The sequence below is a fragment of the Canis lupus genome, chromosome 1 (genome assembly GCF_048164855.1).
Source record: "Canis lupus baileyi chromosome 1, mCanLup2.hap1, whole genome shotgun sequence".
NCBI lineage: Eukaryota > Metazoa > Chordata > Mammalia > Carnivora > Canidae > Canis > Canis lupus.
This window is the reverse complement of record NC_132838.1, coordinates 1,967,715-1,986,475: the sequence shown is the minus strand read 5'-3', so window position 1 is coordinate 1,986,475 and position 18,761 is coordinate 1,967,715. Positions and strand designations below refer to the sequence as shown.

The 18,761-nt window shown below is 36.4% G+C and overlaps 1 protein-coding gene across 9 annotated transcripts in view; it reads left to right on the top strand.

Moving 5' to 3' along the window:
- Positions 1-18,761, top strand: part of ATP9B (ATPase phospholipid transporting 9B (putative)) — a 237,325-nt gene that overhangs the window by 62,320 nt on the left and 156,244 nt on the right. For 8 of the 9 annotated variants that reach the window (XM_072817319.1, XM_072817557.1, XM_072817242.1 and 5 more), the window contains 2 exons: positions 1,032-1,090; positions 12,977-13,028. The exons of the other annotated variant lie outside the window; for it this stretch is intronic. In XM_072817319.1, the coding sequence (XP_072673420.1) occupies positions 1,032-1,090; positions 12,977-13,028 (111 nt within the window). The remainder of the gene's footprint in view (positions 1-1,031; positions 1,091-12,976; positions 13,029-18,761) is intronic. 9 annotated transcript variants of the gene reach the window in all.

Below are 18,761 nucleotides of genomic sequence, written 5' to 3'. Positions count from 1 at the left end.
TACTGTTGACACTCAGCTGCTTCAAAAAGTATTTAGGAAATAAGTTTGTAATAAGTTGAATGTGGTCTAAAAGTCAATGGTATAACTAACTAGTAATGTTAGTTTTTGATAGTGTGATATGAACTTTTACCTCTTTTTCTGTTAGCTTCAGAGTAAATTGAATGAATGTAAAGGCATAGACATTTTCCCATGTTAAACCGGTAGCCACAAAAAGATAAAAATAGTTCCACAAGGGTGTTGCTAGTTCTAAATTGACTGAGGGAGGGGTGGTGGGAGAGGGAAGGAGAGAAGGAGGGAGGGAGAATGGAGAGTCTCAGAGAAAACTTGAGTAAGTTTTGTTGCTTATGTAGGATGGTGTCTTAAATTACGTATATGACATTTCATCTACTCTATGCGACATTAATGTTACATAGTATTGTGTAACATTAAATTTTATAGATCGTTGTACACTAGATATAATATAGATAACTTAAGAATTTACACACGGTATCATGTAAGAAGAATCACTTCTTGTAACAAAGCTTTCAACTTTATCAGTATCAGTTATCAGTACGGATCCATCTGTGAGACTACCAGTGCACAGTGATTTTATGTATCCTTTTCTTCACTTCTTTTGTTCTGTCAGTTATGTGTCAATCAATGCCATTCACAATATTAATACAAGGATTTTACGTCTTTATGTTATTCACTCATTAAATCACCCCTAGTGCTATTTCTGATCATCAGTGCTGGACCCAGACCTGAAATAATGGCAGATTTGGGAAGATCTTCCAGTTGGAGCCCTCTCCCATACCGCATGTCTTGTATTGGGGGCAGTTAGCTCTTTGTGCTTGGGAGCTGACTAAGAGAAGTTAATTTTTAGTGACTGTCTATATGAAATAAAATTATTTTGAAAGTATTAGTCCAGATAAATATCTAGTGTTTTTCCCCCCCTCTGAAAATTATTTCTAAAATATTATTTGTCAATTGAAACTTTAACTCTGGTGTACTATTATTTCCTTGGGTTGATTATACTTCTTCTTTTTTTTAAGGTAAAGTGCAAGTTAAGAGTTCAGACATACAAGTTGGAGACCTCATCATAGTGGAAAAGGTTGATGCATTTTTAATATATTTTAGACATGTCTATGCCAGTGATTAACATTTAGCCTGATTGCAGTAACTTTGAATCTGAAGGAAATTGTTTGAGACAGTTATTTTAAATCTTAACATCTTTGTATACGATATGATGTATGTGAAGAAAAATCTAGATTTTTCTGTAGTCTGTTTTGCTTTAGTACATTTCAGTATGCACAGGTGAAATTGTACTTTGTCTAAAGTAAGTCATGTGTTAACTGCTTAATATTGCATTATCAGAATGATTTCATTTGACAAAAGATTTATATTAGAGGGGATGTCTGGGTGGCTCAGCGGTTTAGCACCTGCCTTCGGCCCAGGGTGTGATCTGGAGTTCCAGGATTGAGTCCCACATCGGGCTTCCTGCATGGAGCCTGCTTCTCCCTCTGCCTGTGTCTTTGCCCCTCTCTCTCTCTCTGTCTCTCATGAATAAATAAATAAAATTTTTTTAAAAAGAATTATATTAGTTAGAACCTGGTTATCATAGGATACGTTTCATTTTCTAAAACCGCCTTTTATAGATAGATGTATTACAACGATTGGATATTAATTCTTAGGGTTTAGAAACTTCAGGAAGGAAAGCTAAAGTACAAGAAAATCAGAAAGAAAAAGCTTAGGTCAATACAGGACAGAGCCATTAAGAACAGCCCTTGGTGTCAGAGTGGCAGTCATGCAGTGACCTGGGGAGTGCCTGCACAGGCTGTCTGCTGTGGGTAGAGGTGCTACTGCATATGCGCTGACTTTCCTGAGTGATGGTGAATGAATGGACAAGCCTCTTTGTTTTCTTCTTTTTTCTCTTTTTTTGTTTCTGTTTTTAAGGTGCTTGAACAACTTTTTAAAAATATGTTTTATGAAGGTGCTTGAACAACTTTTTAAAAATAATGTTTTATGAGAAGTTGTAATAAGGCTTCTTATGAGAATAGTTCAAGTCCTTGGTGCCATCTGGCATGCAGGCCATGTTCTCGGCTTGAGCCACCTTCTGGAGATGGTTGGTACAAGAAGGCCTTTCTCCTCAGGACTAAAGTGGGCTTTATCTCCCTGTATACAGTAAGTGTATACAAAGAGTATTTGGGGGTATATTAGTTTGATTTTACAAAATAGGAAAATAGAATGTATTGATTTGTACCTCATTTACATAGCATTTGGTTGTATGGACACTGTAAGTTACTAGCTTTTGATCTGTGGTTAGATTTTCAGATGGTGTCTGTGTTCTGCTATTACAAAGTGCTTTATGTGCATCCTTATACATACATCTCTGTATGTTTCTCTAGGATAAATGCCAACAAGAGAGATGGTTGAGCTGTATATGAGTGTTTATTACCTCACAGGTTCTGTGGTCAGGAATTGGGGCATAGCTTGGTGTAGGTCCTCTCTCCGGGTCCTTCTCAGGGCTGCAGATAGCCAGGTGGCCATCACCTCCAGTTCACTTGGGGGTTGTTCAGGGCCCTGGTTCCATGAGCTTTTGGCTGGAGGCCTCCCTTATTCCTGTCTGCTGTGGGGTCAGTTGATGGGGGACAAAGAGGGGGTTGGCTCCACAGGCTGCTCACAGTGGCCTGCCAGGAGAAGGTGGGAGCGGGAGCAGCATGGACTCATGGGCGGGGACCTGGTGTCAGCAGTTCTTGTTTCCCTTGTAAGAGGTTGTATGGTGTTGATAGTGGGGTTTGAAGAGCATATAGAGTCTCTCTTTGTGAACCAGGGCGTACTGTTTGGCCTTATCATTCTTTTGTCTCATTTCCCTTGCTCTGCTGTTGATGCATGTTCTCCTTCCCTTTGCTGCCTAGGTTGATGGAGTGGTGCACCCTTCAGTGCTTCTGTTTTTACTGAGTAACACGTGAGCCCTTCTTGGCCACAGCGTAAGAGCTCATCTCTTCAGTCATATAGAAGGATATGAAAGATAGACATCTAGATCTATGGGCATTGCCCTTGAGCTTCTGTCTGGCCTCCCAGGTGTACTCCATCTGTGAGAGATTGATGAATGCTGTAGACACTTTGTAGACATCCAGGTAAAGGTTTTACTTTAATGTAGTAGCTACATGGGTAGTGCAGTGTGAAGTACTCCAGCACTAGATCAGTATTGTAAACGAGCATGTGTATAGTAGCAGAGCTAGGGGAAGGACTTCTAAAATATTTTCACTAATCATTAGGAAATGTTGTAAACTAAAAAATAGAGGTAGCCCCTGTACCTGATGTACTTTTTCATATTTCCAGTTTTATACCCATTTTCCTGTAAAAATTTTCCACAAATTTTGGTTACCTAAGAAGCATAAGTATTAGAAATTTTAGACATAATTTCTAGTAATTGCTGTGTAACAATACATTTTTAGTAGTTGTTTTATATTTGTTAAACCAAATTTGTGGTTTTTCTTTTCTTTTTTTTTTTTTAAGATTTTATCTGTTTTTTCATGAGAGATACAAAGAAAGAGGCAGAGACATAGGCAGAGGGAGAAGCAGGCTCCCTATCCCAGGACACTGGGATCACATCCTGAGCCAAAGGCAGATGCTGAACCACTGAGCCACTCAGGTGCTCCAATTTTGTGTTTTTTTGTAGTGATAAAAGTTACTGATTGATACAACCTTTATAAAGAAATAGCAACAATATGGTGGCAGATGGCTTTATTTTTTTACCTCTTATTTGAAGGTATTGGAAACACTTACCACTAACCAGAAAAGTAATTTCTCAGTTATTTGACCATACTGCTTGCTACTCAGAAATTAATGCTTGGGTATTTCCATGGTGGATTTTATGTTGGAGGGTAGCTCTTCTAATTCTGTATCCTAATGTGAAAAATTTAGTATATCAGTAGTCACTGTATGGATATTTAAAAGTGTGCTGACCCAATTTGGACCAGTGTTGTAGGTGTTGAGAGTTGTACAGCTAACAAGAAGGGCAGCAGCCTGGGACAGTGGAAGGGAGAAGAATGTGGGCTTTCATGTTAAAGGGATCTGTGTTTAAACTCCTGTTTTTGCAGCTTCTGACTCTCCCTAGAAGAAGCAGCTCTTTTGACATGCACTTGAAAAGTGGTAGGCTAGAAGCATGCACAGACCAGGTTAGATTACGCATGCAGGACAAAGAAAGAAAATCCGAAGATTGTTTCCTGGCTTAACAAGGAACCCTCCTAAGAAGTATCTAAAATTTTTAGAAAAACATGTCAATTGAAACATTATTACTTGTGGAATGTGTCAAGTAGGGTAACTGTTTGGAAGAAGAGACTTAGAAGTTGAAGGTTGTCCAGGTCATCTTACAGGTCCTAACATCAGCTCTGAAGTCCAGGTAGGCACAAAGCAGAGCAGAATTGGAGGTGACACTTGAGAGTCCTCCTTCATTATTCAACCTAAACATGTTTTTTTAATAGCTGATTTTGAAAGACAGGTCTTTATATAGGTGTTTTTTTTTTTTTTTGAGGTAATGTAATTTAATAAATGTTTTAAATAATTTAATAAGTATTACAATGTGTATTTTAATACCCAAAAGAAACACTACAAAAAATATGCAGAGAGATACAGTCTGAGATACTAAGATGGACTCCTGAAAAGAGTTTAGGTAACCTACAAGAAAGTGTAAGAAATTTGGAACTGAAGAATGAATACCAGAGAAAATCAACAGAAAATCATAAAATGCAGACTTATGTGCTAATGTGTCAGTAATTACTTTTATTGTGAATAGTCTAAATATACCAATCCTGAGATAGGCAGAGTGGATAAAGACCCAGCCATGTGCCATTCACAAGGAATTCAAATCCAATGACACAAATAGGATGAAGGAAAATAATAAAATGGAAAAGATACACCACAAAAAATTAATCAGAAGTAGGTGGGCCAAATTAATATTTAGTGAAATATAGCTCAGAGTCAAGAAAATGACTAAAAATAAAGAGGGACATCACATAATAATAACAGGGTTATTCATCAAGAAGACAAAATAATCCTTGATTTGTACTCACCAAGTAATGAAATCACAAAATACATGAATCAAAAACTGTTGGAGCTGAAGAAAAGAAATTAGGAGTGAGAACTTCAGCCCCATTCTCTGGTTAGAAGTGCCAGGTGGGAACTCAGCAGTGACAGAGAAGATCCTCACTGAATCAGCCAACCAGATCTGACATCTACAGACCACTCTCCCAAATAGGAGGAGAGCATACATCTATTTCAAGTGTCCACAGAACATGCACCAAGATAAAACATATCCATAAAACCTCAAAAAATTGAAAAGAATTTGAAACCATACAGCATACAGCATGTTATTTCATCATAGAAAATCAAATTAGGAATTCATAACAACACAGCAATAGGAGAACTCTAAAATATGTGGAAAGTGAACAGTGTACTTTAGTTGTGGGATAAGGATTTGTGAATATATACATTACTGCATGAAAATGAAAATACAATAAAGTACATGGAATGCACGTATGGCAGTGCTGAAAGGGAATTTCATAGTAGTCAGTGCTGACATTAGAAAGAAGTAAAGATCTCAACTTAATAATCTAAGTTCCTGGCTCAGGAAACTAGAAGAAGAAGAGCAAAATTAAATCAATGCACATAGAAGGAAGGAAATAATAAAGATAAGAGCAGATCAATGAAATTGAAAATAGGAAGACAAGATAACAAATCAATGAAAGCAAAAGCAATCACTACTGCTCCTTCTGAGCCATTGAAATGGTCACTACGGAATGCTACCAACAGCTGCACTCTAGTCTATACACCCGCTTAGGTGATGGACCAGTTCTTCCCAAATCACAAACTATCCAAACCCAGTCAAAATGAAACAGGTAATAGGAATGGTTCTACAAACAGTAAGGAAATGGAATGAGCAATTTAAAATTTCCAAGAAGGAATTATCTAGGTCCAGATATTTTCATTGAAGAATTCCTTGAGACCTCTAAAGAAGATTTAGTGTCATTTTTGCACAGCAGTTTCCAGAAAATAGTTGAGGATGGAACAATGCCTCGCCTATGTTAGGAGTCCAGTTACTAGGGATGCCTGGGTGACTCAGTGGTTGAGCGTTTGCCTTCAGCTCAAGGCATGATCTCAGGATCCCGGATCAAGTCCCACATCAGGCTCCCTGCAGGGAACCTGCTTCTCCCTCTGCTTAGGTCTCTGCCGCTCTCTCTCTCAGTCTCTCATGAATAAATAAATAAATCTTAAAAAAAGAAAAAAGGAGTCTAGTTACTGTCCTCATACCAGCACAAGACAAAGCATAAGAAAAGAAATCCACAAATATCCCTCATGAATATAGACAAAAAATTTTTTTAATAATTGCTAATTGATAACAGCAATATATATAGAAAATGCTATATCATGACAAAGTGGAGCTTATTCAGAGTACTGAAGGCTAGTTCAACATTCTAAAATCACCCAGTGTCATCCAGTCTATGACAGACTAAAAATTATATGATCATATCAGCTGATGCAGGAAAAACATTTGACTACATCTAAGACCCATTCACGATAAAAACTCTCCACAGTTTGGATTAGATGATAATTGCCTTAATTATGCTTAAAAAGCTTCTGTAAAAACATAACAGCCAACATCATATTTAATGGTGAAATTCTGAATGCCTCTCTTTCAGATTGGGAGTAAATCAAGGATGTTTGTTCTTGCCACTCTTAATTCAGCTAACATTTTTAGCTACATAGAATAAGACAAGTAAAGGAAATAAAAGGAATTCAGATTGGAAAGGAAGAAATAAGAATGTCCCTGTTTGTGGAGGACATGATTATGTACATAGACAATCCCAAGGAACCTGTGAAAAACCTCCTGAACTAATGATAATGAGTAGGTTCAGCAAAGTGGCAAATTACAAGGTCACCACTCAAAAACCAATCCCATTTCCAACATGTGGAAACAAATAAAAACTGAAGTACTCTTGTAGTCCCTACTATGAAAACAAAATCGTAGTTATGCCAAAAATAACAGTGTGCTCATGAAAATAATGAAAGACACTCTAGTCTTGGGTTGGAACATTCTGGTTTTCCTAAAATTGAATATAGGTTTAATACAATTCCCATTAAAATCTCAGCAAGGTTTTGTTTTTATTTTTTTAGACAAAATAAGCTTATTCTAAAACTAATTTGTAAAGGCTAAAATGGCAAAAACAGTCTTGACAAGGAGGATAAAGTGAGAGGGATCACTTCCTGATGTTATGGAATGCTATCTAGCTATAGTTATTAACACTGTGTAAGAAGAGTAGAAACAAAGGTCAGTGGAACATTGCAGAGGACCCAGAAATAGATATACACAGATGCTCAAGTGATTTTTGATGAAGTGCAAAAAAAATGGAGAAAGGTTAGCCTTTTCAACAAATGAGGCTGGAGCTAGTAGACATACATGGGTTAAAAAAAATGAACCTACTCTAAATGTTATGCTTTATATAGATATTCAATAAAAATGGATCATGGAATTTGTCTTTTTCTAACTTATTTCACTCAGCGTGATACCTTCTGGCTCCATCCACATCATTGCAAATGTCAAGATTTCATTCTTCCTGATAGCTGAGTAGTATTCTGTTTGTGTGTACACATACACACACACACACACACACACTCTCCATCTTTATCCATTCATCAGTCAGTGGACATTTGGGCTGTCAGAGAAAGACAAATACCATGTGATCTCACTTGTGTGGAATTTAAGAAAACAGATGAACGTTGGGAAAGGGAAAAGAAAAACAGGAGAGAGGGAAACAAGCCATAAGTGACTCTGAACTGCAGAGAACAAACTAAAGGTTGTTGGAGGCAGGTGGATGGACTTAGATGGGTGATGGGCATTAAGGAGGCACTTGTTGGAATAAGCACTGCATGTTGTATGTAAGTGATGAAATCACTGAATTCTACTTCTGAAACCAATGTTGCACTATATATTAACTAACAAAATTTAAGAAAATGGATCATGGATTTAAATGAAAATTGTCAAAATGTAAAAACTTAAAAAAAAATTAAGGCGAAAATATTCAGAATCTAGTGTAGAAAAATTGTTCTTAGGCACCAGAAGCACAATTCATAAAAGAAAAAAACTGATAAGTTGCATCTTATTAAAATTAAAAATTTGTGCTTATGAAAGATGCAATGAAAACACAGGGTACAGGTGAGGAAAATACTTACCATATACCATACCATCTAGAATATGTAAAAATTCAACAGTAAAGAAAAATCAAATTAGAAAATGAGTAGAAGATGGAAGAGACTTTTCTCCAAAGAAGATTACAGATGGAATATAAGCACATGAGAAAATATTCCATGTCATTAGTAATCTGTAAACACAGATTAAAACCCAGTGAAATATCAGGACACACTGAGTGAATGGCTACCATGAAAACTGATAACCCCAGATGCTAACTAGTAGTGATGTGAAGAAAATAGATCACTCATACATTTCAGGTGAGATTATCAAATGTTACACTTATTCTAGAAAATCATTAGTCTCCTAAAAAATTAAATATGCAATTATTATATGACCCAGCAGTTAAACTCTTGGACTTTTTAACACAAAAAATGTTAATTTAAGTTGGCGTAAAAGGCCATACATGAATGCGTATGCCTGCATTATCCATACTAGCCCCAAATCAGACACAGTCCATATATCCTGAATGGGTGGGAGGGTCAGAGAAACAGTTGTACATCATACTAGGCTGTATAATGTTAATAAAACACAGGTCTCTTCTGTGTGGTTCCTTGTCTTGAGGAAAGGACAAATAGAAAGTATCCAATGATTGTTTGAAGTTACCTAGTTTATTTATGACTGCTTCACAAAAGATAAAACGGGAAGAGAATAAAGAGTAATGGTCTGAAAGTGAAATTAAGAAAAAAAATCCATTATAGTGTTAAAAAAGATAAAATACTTATAAGTTAAATTATTGTTAAGAATAAACAACAAAGCAGTGTTGAAATATACTAAAGTATATAAATACTTTAGTATTTAGTATTATATAAATACTCCATAAATGGAGAGACATTCCTTTTTTTTTTTTTTTTTTTTTTAAGATTTTATTTATTCATGAGAGAGGCAGAGACATAGGCAGAGGGAGAAGCAGGCCCTCTGTGGGGAACCCGATGTGGGACTAGATCCCAGGATCCAAGAATCACACCCTGAGCTGAAGGCAGATGCTCAACCGCTGAGCCACTCAGGCATCCCAACATCCTATGTTCATGGATTAGAAGTACTAATATTGTTAAAATGGCAGTACTCCCCACATTGATCTGCATATTTGGTGCTATCCCTCTCAACATCCCAGCTGACTTATTTGCAGAAATTGAGAATCCAATTTAAAAATTTATGTGGAAATACAAGGGACCCAGAATAGTGAAAACAGTTTTGAAAAAGATGAATAAAATTATAGTATTCATACTTCTCCATTAAAACTTTATTCAGAGTTATAGTGATCTAGACAGCATAGAACTGGCATAAATTCAGAATTGAGTTTGTGAGTAGTTGCTTTTCAAGAAGTGTGTATTTAGGTGGGTACTTTTCTTTTGACCCACTACCGTTTGTGAGATTCTTCCATTTTGTTGTGTATAGCCATAATTCGTTCATTTTGTCTTTTATCCATTCTGGTGGTGGCTATTTGGGTGGCTTATTTGTTTTGCCTATCAGAAGTGATAGTAACATGTCATACTGGACTCATGCCTTTTGGCTCATTTGAGTACACATTGCTATCGTATATATACCTAAAGAGTAGAGTTGTTGGATTTTGGGGTATGTGATGCACCACTTTAGTAGGTACTGCAAATGATTTTGTAAGGTTGTGAACAAAATTAGATTCTAATAAGCGGTGTGTAAGAGTTCCTGTTGCTTCATGTTTCCCAACAGTTGGCATTGTCTGCCTTTTTAATTTAGCATCTCCAATATGTATGTAGTAGTTGTGGTTTTAACATACCTTTTCTTGAAGAGTAATAAGGTTGGACACCTTTTCACATGATTTTGAGAATCTTTTTTTTGTTTTTTTTTAAAGATTTTATTCATTCATGAAAGACCTAGAGAGAGAGACAGAGACACAGGCAGAGGGAGAAGCAGTCTCCATGCAGGATCCTGGGACTCCTGGATCATGCCCTGAGCCAAAGGCAGACGCTCAATCACTGAGCCACACAGGCGTCCCAATTTTGAGAATCTCTTATTTGGAAAGAACCTGTTAAAATCACTTCGCATTTTTCTTCTAAGTTATCCCTTCTTTTCTTAACAGTTTATAGGCCTTTATATATTCTGGCTGGGAGTTTCTTTTTTTAAAAAATTTTTAAAAATATTTTATTTATTTATTCATGAGAGACAGAGAGAGAGAGAGAGAGAGAGAGAGAGAGGCAGAGACACACAGGCAGAGGGAGAAGCAGGCTCCAGGCAGGGAGCCCGATGTGGGACTTGATCCCGGTCTCCAGGATCACTCCCTGGGGTGATGGTGGCGCTAAACCGCTAAGCCACTGTCTGGGCTGTGGCTGGGAGTTTCTTATTAGCTACATGTTGCAAGTATTTTTTTCCTCCCTGGTGTGCTTTGTTGAACAGATCTTTTTTTTTTTTTTTAAGATTTTATTTATTCATGAGAGATACACACAGAGAGAGAGGCAGAGACACAGGCAGAGGGAGAAGCAGGCTCCATGTAGGGAGCCCGACATGGGACTCGATCCCGGGTCTCCAGGATCAGGCCCTGGGCTGAAGGTGGTGCTAAACTGCTGAGCCACCTGGGCTGCCCCTGAACAGATCTTCTTAATTTTAATGAAGTCCACTTTATTAATCTTTTCATTTATTGTTGGGGTTTTTTGTTATGTTTTTTGAAATTTTTGGTTGTGGAGAAGGTGGAGTCTTTTTAGGTTTGGTGGGGAAGAAATATTCCCTACCAAAAAGCTATGAAAATATAATATTTTTAGGGCTTTATTGTTTTGACTTTGACATTTAGAAGGAGAATTCATTTGGAATAGATTCTTATGTTTTGATTGATACAGAGATGTAGCATTTGTTATCTCCTGTCATCTCCTGTATATATCGAAGTTTCTCAACACTGTTTAGTGAAAGGATAATTGTCACTGCTCTGCAATGGCATCTTTCTCATTAATCCAGTATCCATTTTCATGTGGACCTCCCTTCTGGATCTTTGTGTTTACATTGCTTATAATTACCTATTTTTTTTTAAGATTTTATTTATTTATTCATCAGAGAGAGAGAGAGGCAGAGACACAAGCAGAGGGAGAAACAAGCTCCATGCCAGGAGCCTGACATGGGACTTGATCCCGGGTCTCCAGGATCACACCCTGGGCTGAAGGCGGCGCTAAACCACTGAGCCACCAGGGCTGCCCTATAATTACCTATCTTAATGAAATGCCATCTTGCCTTCACTGTTCTAGTTTAATATTTTAGTTTTGGTATATTGTAGACTTAGCCAGCCTTCTGTGTTTCTCACATTTGTCTTATTCATGCTTGGCCTTTGGATTTCCCTGTAAATATTAGGAATACCTTGTCAATTCCTCCCAAAAATCATGTTAAGATTTTGATTGGGCTTATGTTAAATATATAGGTCAATTGATGGGCACATGACAGACATCTTTGCATCCTGATTTTAGGACATGATGTGTTCTCTAGGTTTTATTTAACTTCTTTCAGTAATGCTTGATAGTTTTCGTTTAGAGAACTTGACTTGCTTGTCTTTTGTTAGTTATAGTCTAACCTTAGTTTTTCTTACTAGTGAAATGGGCATATTTAAAAAATACTTTCTTGCTGTCCATTACTTGTATGTATATACTTGTTTTCTGTGTCACTAATTTTTGTTTTAATATTTGCTTATATCCTCGTACTTTCTTTGGGGTTCATTGGCTTTTTTCCCCTTACTTTCAAGTGGATATTTAGCTTGTATTTTTAGCTTCCATTATATATTGTGTGTGTTTATTTTTATCTGTTTTCCTCAACATTTTTCTTTGGCTTTGGCAGAATGGTTTCACACACTTTGCTATGTTGAGTTTTTGTTATCATTCAGTTAAAAATATTTTCTAAATTACATTGTGGTTTCTTTTTTGACCTATGAGTTCTTTAGATCTTAATAATTGATCCTTCTTGTTCTTGTTAGAAAGAGATAGCTTTGGCCCACAACATATCATTTTCACCTTGAATGACTTATATTTGTTTTTATTGCTTGGTTACTGACAAGTAATCCATTTATCATGTGTGGGTAAATCTTTACTTAGTTCTCAAAAAATACAAGTACTTCATGAAATTCTGTGACGTGTTCTTACCATATATTTTTTCTTTAGTTTGATACAGCTTTTCCAATTGACAAAATTATTAGTAATGATTAAATAAATGTATGGATAGCAAATACTCATATAAGCTTATATGCTTGTAAGTACCTTTAAGTTTTTTGTCCTTCTCTGCTTGATAAAAGAGTCTCTCTCAAATTTGTAGGGCTTATTTTTTTTTTGTTTGCTCAGTTGTACATTTATTCCTTTATTCACCGTTGAGTAAATGTTTCATTTATGATATGTTCTGTTTTGTGTTAGGCTTTGGAGGAATTCTGTTCTCACTTTGTAGGGTTATTTAATCTAATAGGGAGGGGGCATAATTTTTTATAGGACTAAAATCGCTATACTGTATGTATGAGTTCAGTTAACAAAGAGGACACAGAAGAGGCAATATTTATCATTTTTCATAAATGGAGCAGTTTTCAGGTCATCCCAAATGCCGTTTCATGGTTTGTTAATGAAAGAGAATTGTAAAGAAATTCAACTAAAAAATGAATTTAAATATAAATTATACAAATTAATGTTCATTGCTTCAGCATAAATTTTAATTCTAACTTTTTTATTTTTACTAGCTATTTCTGCTTTGTAATGAAATTGTATTACTTTATAAGCTTACATATAGATAATTAGTGTTTTATATTACTCTCTGCAGAATCAAAGAATTCCATCGGACATGGTATTTCTTAGGACATCAGAAAAAGCAGGTATTTTTATTTGTATTTAAATTGCTGATCATTTAGTATTTTAGTTTAATTTTCATTTTGAAAGGTAAAAGTTAAATTTATTCTTATAAAAAGTTTTCTTCAAATGATGATACATTGAATTCGTTAATCCCGAATCACATTTCACTGTTGATATTTAAAATGGTGATCTTTACTGTAAATATTTGTTTTAAAAAATACAGTCCTATCACAACCTTTATATCAAATGAATGCTTTCATTCAAAGCTGTATTGATATCCAAGTAATTAAATGGTGATGTTGCTCAAAATTTGATTGCTATTCTGTATTTTCAGTTTTATTAATTCAGCAAGAATTTATTTACCACTTACTTTGTGCCAGGTATTACTTTTTGTTTCGTTTTGTTTTGTTTTTGTGCCAGATATTACTTGTTGCATCAGATACAAAGGGAATGAGACTGAATTTTTCCCTTCAAAGAGGTCATGATCTACTTATGTATGGATATACGTACATTGACAGTAATACTCTGATTATATAGATACTTTTAAGAGTTATAAGATGGGTGGGGGTAACAGGAGAGGAAGCAGACAATTTGCTTAGGTGAGTGGGTTTCACAGGGTAAATGATATTTATATGACCTGAGCTTTCACCAGTAAGAAGAAGGTGGAAAGGGGGTAATGAGATGGAAGCCTCATGTGGTCAAGGAAAAGAACTGTGTGTTGGAAATCAGGAAACCTAAAGTCTAGTCTGCTTAGGTCAGTTCTTAATTATGTGACCTAGATACATGGTCACGCATTTTCATAATGTCTAAAATGATGAGAGGTGAGGCACCTGGGTGGCTCAAGCAGTTGAGCATCTGCCTTTGGCTCAGGGCATGATCCCGAAGTCCTGGGATTGAGTCCTGCATCAGGCTCCCTGCAGGGAGCCTGCTTTTCCCTCTACCTGTGTCTCTTCCTTTCTCTCTGTATCTGTCATGAATAAATAAATCTTTAAAAAAAAATGAGAGGTTTATCAAGTAATACCCAAGTTCCTTCTGTGTTGCATTTCTGACTTTGTTGAATAAATGGACAATATTTTTATAGGAAGCTCAGATTGGAAGCTCAGTATATATGTCTTATTATTTGTAGTGTGAAAACTCTAGAAATGGCAAAGTTAAATTTTAGAGTTGTTAATTTATTTTATTATTTTTTTTTAATTTTTAAATAATCTTTACACCCAATATGGGGCTTGAACTCATGACCCTGAGATCAAGAATCACATATTCTTCCAACTGAGCCATCAGGTGCTAGAGTTGTTAATTTAGCTTTTTCTCCATATATAAACAGCATTTTTTCCAAAGGACATTTTAAGTCATGAGAAAGAAAAATGTTTTTTCATCAACTATAGTTATGGTTATTTACATTTTAATATGAGGCTGCCATTAACAGAAGAGTTCAGCTACACCTAATAATCAATATGCTTGATGTCCTTTTTTGTTTTTTTAAAGATTTTATTTATTTATTCATGAGAGACACAGAGAGAGAGAGAGAGAGAGAGAGAGGCAGAGACACAGGCAGAGGGAGAAGCAGGCTCCATGCAGGGTGCCTGACGTGGGACTTGTTCCTGGGACCCCAGGATCAGGCCGTGGGCTGAAGTCGGTGCTAAACTGCTGAGCCACCCGGGCTGCCCTGCTTGATGTACTTTATGTATTGTTTTACTGATCAGAGGTTTTCTTCTTCCTGTGGAGCAGACTACAGAGCTCCTCTTGCAGTCCATTTCTCTTTCTTCTCAGAAATACAACTAGACTCCCTTTTCTGTTAGATTGGGCTAATACATTGAGGTCTCGCCAAAGGAGGTACGCTGAGGCTGGTGTGCTGAGGTCTGGCCAAAGGAGGACAGCTGACAGTCTTGTGTGCCACTTCCAGGCCTAGTTTTAACCTCTTTTGTAGCTGTTGACTCTTTCCTTCCCAGCGTCAGTTTAGTGTCCATGACTAGGGTAATCTTAGAAGCTGCTCTTCAGCCTGGGTTCATGAATGACTGTGTGGAACAGAGCTGTCTCTCCTCCCATTACCAAGTGATTCTATAAGGGAGATATTTAAGTACCCAAACTGCAAGGTTTATCTTTAATAGTAGCTCATGTTCCCTTAACATCTGCAGTGCTATGGCCAGCAGTGGACAGCTCTGCCTTGCTTTCACTTCTTGCTTATATAGAGCCTCAAGGTCACTGGCATGAGACATGAAGACCTTTTAGGTGTTCCTGGGCATATGTGCAGCTCTGCAGGAGCTTCTGGGCTCCCAGGAATGTGTTAGGATTTGTCAGAGCCTCCTTTACATCGTCTGATTTTCTAGATTTTCTTTTAAATTTTTTGGTCACCTTGTTTACCACAGTTCTGTCACCAGCTGAAGTAGCTGTGATGTTAAACAGTTGCGACTGATAGTTTTCTGATGAACAGTCCAGAGAAAACACTGTTGTTGATATATGTGCTCTGGGTCAGGTCAAATCCAGGCAAAGCCCTAATTGGTCAAGTGATTACAGTTCTCTGGACATGGATTTGAGGAGCCCAGCCCTGATTTGTCCCCATCAGTGGCTGCTAGAATTTCAGGTTTCTCAGTCACCGTGGAACCATAGGCTTAGGGGGAAGAGGGTTTGGGAGTGGGAGAAGACAGAACACTACATAGCTCACTCTCACTCAGCTCGATTTAGCCGTGTTTCTTGAATAAATGCACCTGAGACTGTTGCAAGTCTTTGATTAGTCTCCAGAATTCTGAAAAGGTTGCTTTTGATGATTTTTTTACTGATGGTCTCAAAATTATGGAGGAGTGGATTTTCAGAGATTTTTTTAACACTGTCATCCCTGTTTACATCACCTATTTGTTTAAGATTTGTTTGTCTTTGTTTCTAAATGTATTCAGTGTAATGAATAGCAAAAATGTTTACGTTTGAGAGATGGTTTTATATTAATTGACCTTTTAATGACTGTGGTAGAAATGATCCTGAATATGGAAATACATAGATAATTAACTTAAAAAGAAATACAGGTTGTGTTAGGAGATATAAGATGAAAAATAACCACTTTAAAGCTGGAAGATGATGAGAACTCCATTTTGTAGAGGAGGAGTCTGAGGGCTGGACAATATGAATGCCTTGTTGAAGATGTGACTAACAGCAGTTTACGTTCTTCAGCCTTTGAATGACTTACAGCACTAACACATAAATAGAATATTCAAGCATTAAGCACTAACAAGATACTCTTTATTACGTTAGCTTTGTGTAAAGGACATTCTATCTAAACTGATGATTTTTAAAAACATTTTCTTTCCCTCTAGTTTTCCCTTGGGTTTCATGTTGTAGGGACATGTGGTAGTGTAATGATAATCAGTCTTTTGGAGGTCCTGGATCTCACTGAGATTCTTAAGAATTATCACCTTGTTCCCTAAAAAAATGTACATAATGTGCATGTATGCTAATTATTTTTATTGTTTCGTATATTCCTGGTAGATTATTATTGGATCTGACTTAGACCTTATTATAGTCTGTTTAAGCTTACAGTTCTATTATATTTCTTAGTTTTATTATTTTTTCTATCAAATTTAAATTGTTAAAACTATCACTGATTACAGATATACAGACACTAAAATGTTAGATTGCTATTTCATGCTCTTATTCTTTTTTATAAAATAGACAAATACCTTCCCTGCTGGATAAAATATGTGTCATAATATTGCTTTAAATCAGGAATTCTTAGCTTTAGAAATTCTGTTTCTGTGACTTAAGTGATTATTTTAAGTTTTTTAATTGTCTCGTTTTCAAAAGTACACATATTCAGGATTGTTTACCTGCTAACGCTATTGATATTATTTTACTACTTGTCAGTTTTAGTTCAGGAGAATCTGATAGTACATTATCTATTAAAATAAAATAAAAATCTTCAAGCCTTAGCCAGCATAAAAATGTTAAATCTGTGTGGTGTGTCCAAGTTTGGACAGTTGCAACTCAGGGAGTCTCTGTGGTGTCATATTGACTGTGTATTAACACAGGGCCTTCTGTGGGGCCAGCTTCTGCTTGTTTAGAATGCAGATGAAGCTGTTGATGGATCTGGGGACTGATGGCTTAAATTCCAATTAATCAATGGCTTCATCAGTTTCTTAATTCAGATCAAATATCTCCTGAATGCACACAATTCTTTTAGTGGTATTAAGAGAAATTAATGCTTTAGAACTAATTTTCATCAATCTCTTATAAATGCCAATATCTTTTTCACTTGTCTCCTAAGTGATGACATTATAGTTTAAGTGTTAGGACATATTACAATAGCTCAGCCGTCACCTGTTTGTGGGGTGGGGGTAGGTAATGACACTGTGCTCATCCACATTGTCTCCTTGGTGCTATTCATCTTCCCACCAGCTTAAAAATTTCATGCAGGGTCATTAAGTCATATAAATGATTTAGAAATCAAGTTTAGTGGCAAACGATCTGGTATTACATATGCGAAGTCAATGTCTATTTTTCTTTTGTCGATCATATACTGTACCCATCTCTTTCAGAGCTATTGGGTACGTGAGCTCTTGCAAGCAATCTCCTGATATTACAGGATAACTTATCACGGTATATGACAGACTCTGGTGCTCTGTCTCATCGTGTCCCATCAGTTACTTTATCACCACTTGATGCCACTCTCCTGTGTGACACATAGCCTAGTTGATCTTAATTTGATTGTCATTAAACCTGTCCTTTCCTGTCAGCTCTTGTCAATTATACAAAATAAAATCAAGTATTCATAGGAAGTCTGTAACGGGATATAAGCAGACCAATTTAATAATTCATTTTTGCTGAATCTTCACTGATCTCCATGGTAGCTACTGCTTGCTGTTAAACATTATTAGATATAGTACGTGTAAGACACAGCAAGTTGGCCATACTCCTGATTTTGCTACAGTTGATTCTCTCTTTTTAAATCATATAATTTACTGCGAGGTTAATAATATTAACCGTACTCAAAGATGAGTAATATGTCCATTGCCCTTAAGTTTTTTAAAACAGCATATAATTATTTAACGTGAAGCATGTCCTTTTTTCTTTAAAGAAAGACAACTATATTACTTCCGGTGTTTAATAATTTTATAGAACTTTGGTACTCGTTTCATTTTTATTGTTTACTTTATTTCTAAAAATTTTACTTATTTATTCATGAAAGACATGGAAAGAGAGGCAGAGACATAAGCAGAGGGAGAAGCAGGCTCCCTGTGGGGAACCCGATGCGGGACTCCATCCCAGGACCCTGGGATCCATGCCCTGAGCCTAAGGCAGACAGACGCTCAGCCACTGAGCCACCCAGGTGCCCCTTAGTTTCACTTTTAGAAACATAAAATATTTGAAATATAAGAGACTCTAGAGATTCTCCCTTCTTATTATTTTATATGTTAGAAAGCAAACCTAGAGTAGAGCTGTTGGCAGTGACATCTCAAAGTACGTGTCAGACAGAATGTAGAATTCAGTCCCTATGAGGTTATCTTTTGTATCAGAACACACACAAGCACACACATGCACATATATAAACATGCATATATTTAAGAGGAAAATATCAACTTTGAAATAGCATCCACTGCAAATTTTCGTATGCTCCTTTTTAGCTGAAACCAGTTTGTAAAATAGACTCCTTATGATAGGTCTTTTGACAAGTAATGCATAACAAAATTTATTTATGTACTTAGATATATTTTTCTAAGTACATGTAATCAGACAAAGGTCTCCTAATAAGTCTTCACTGGATACAGTAG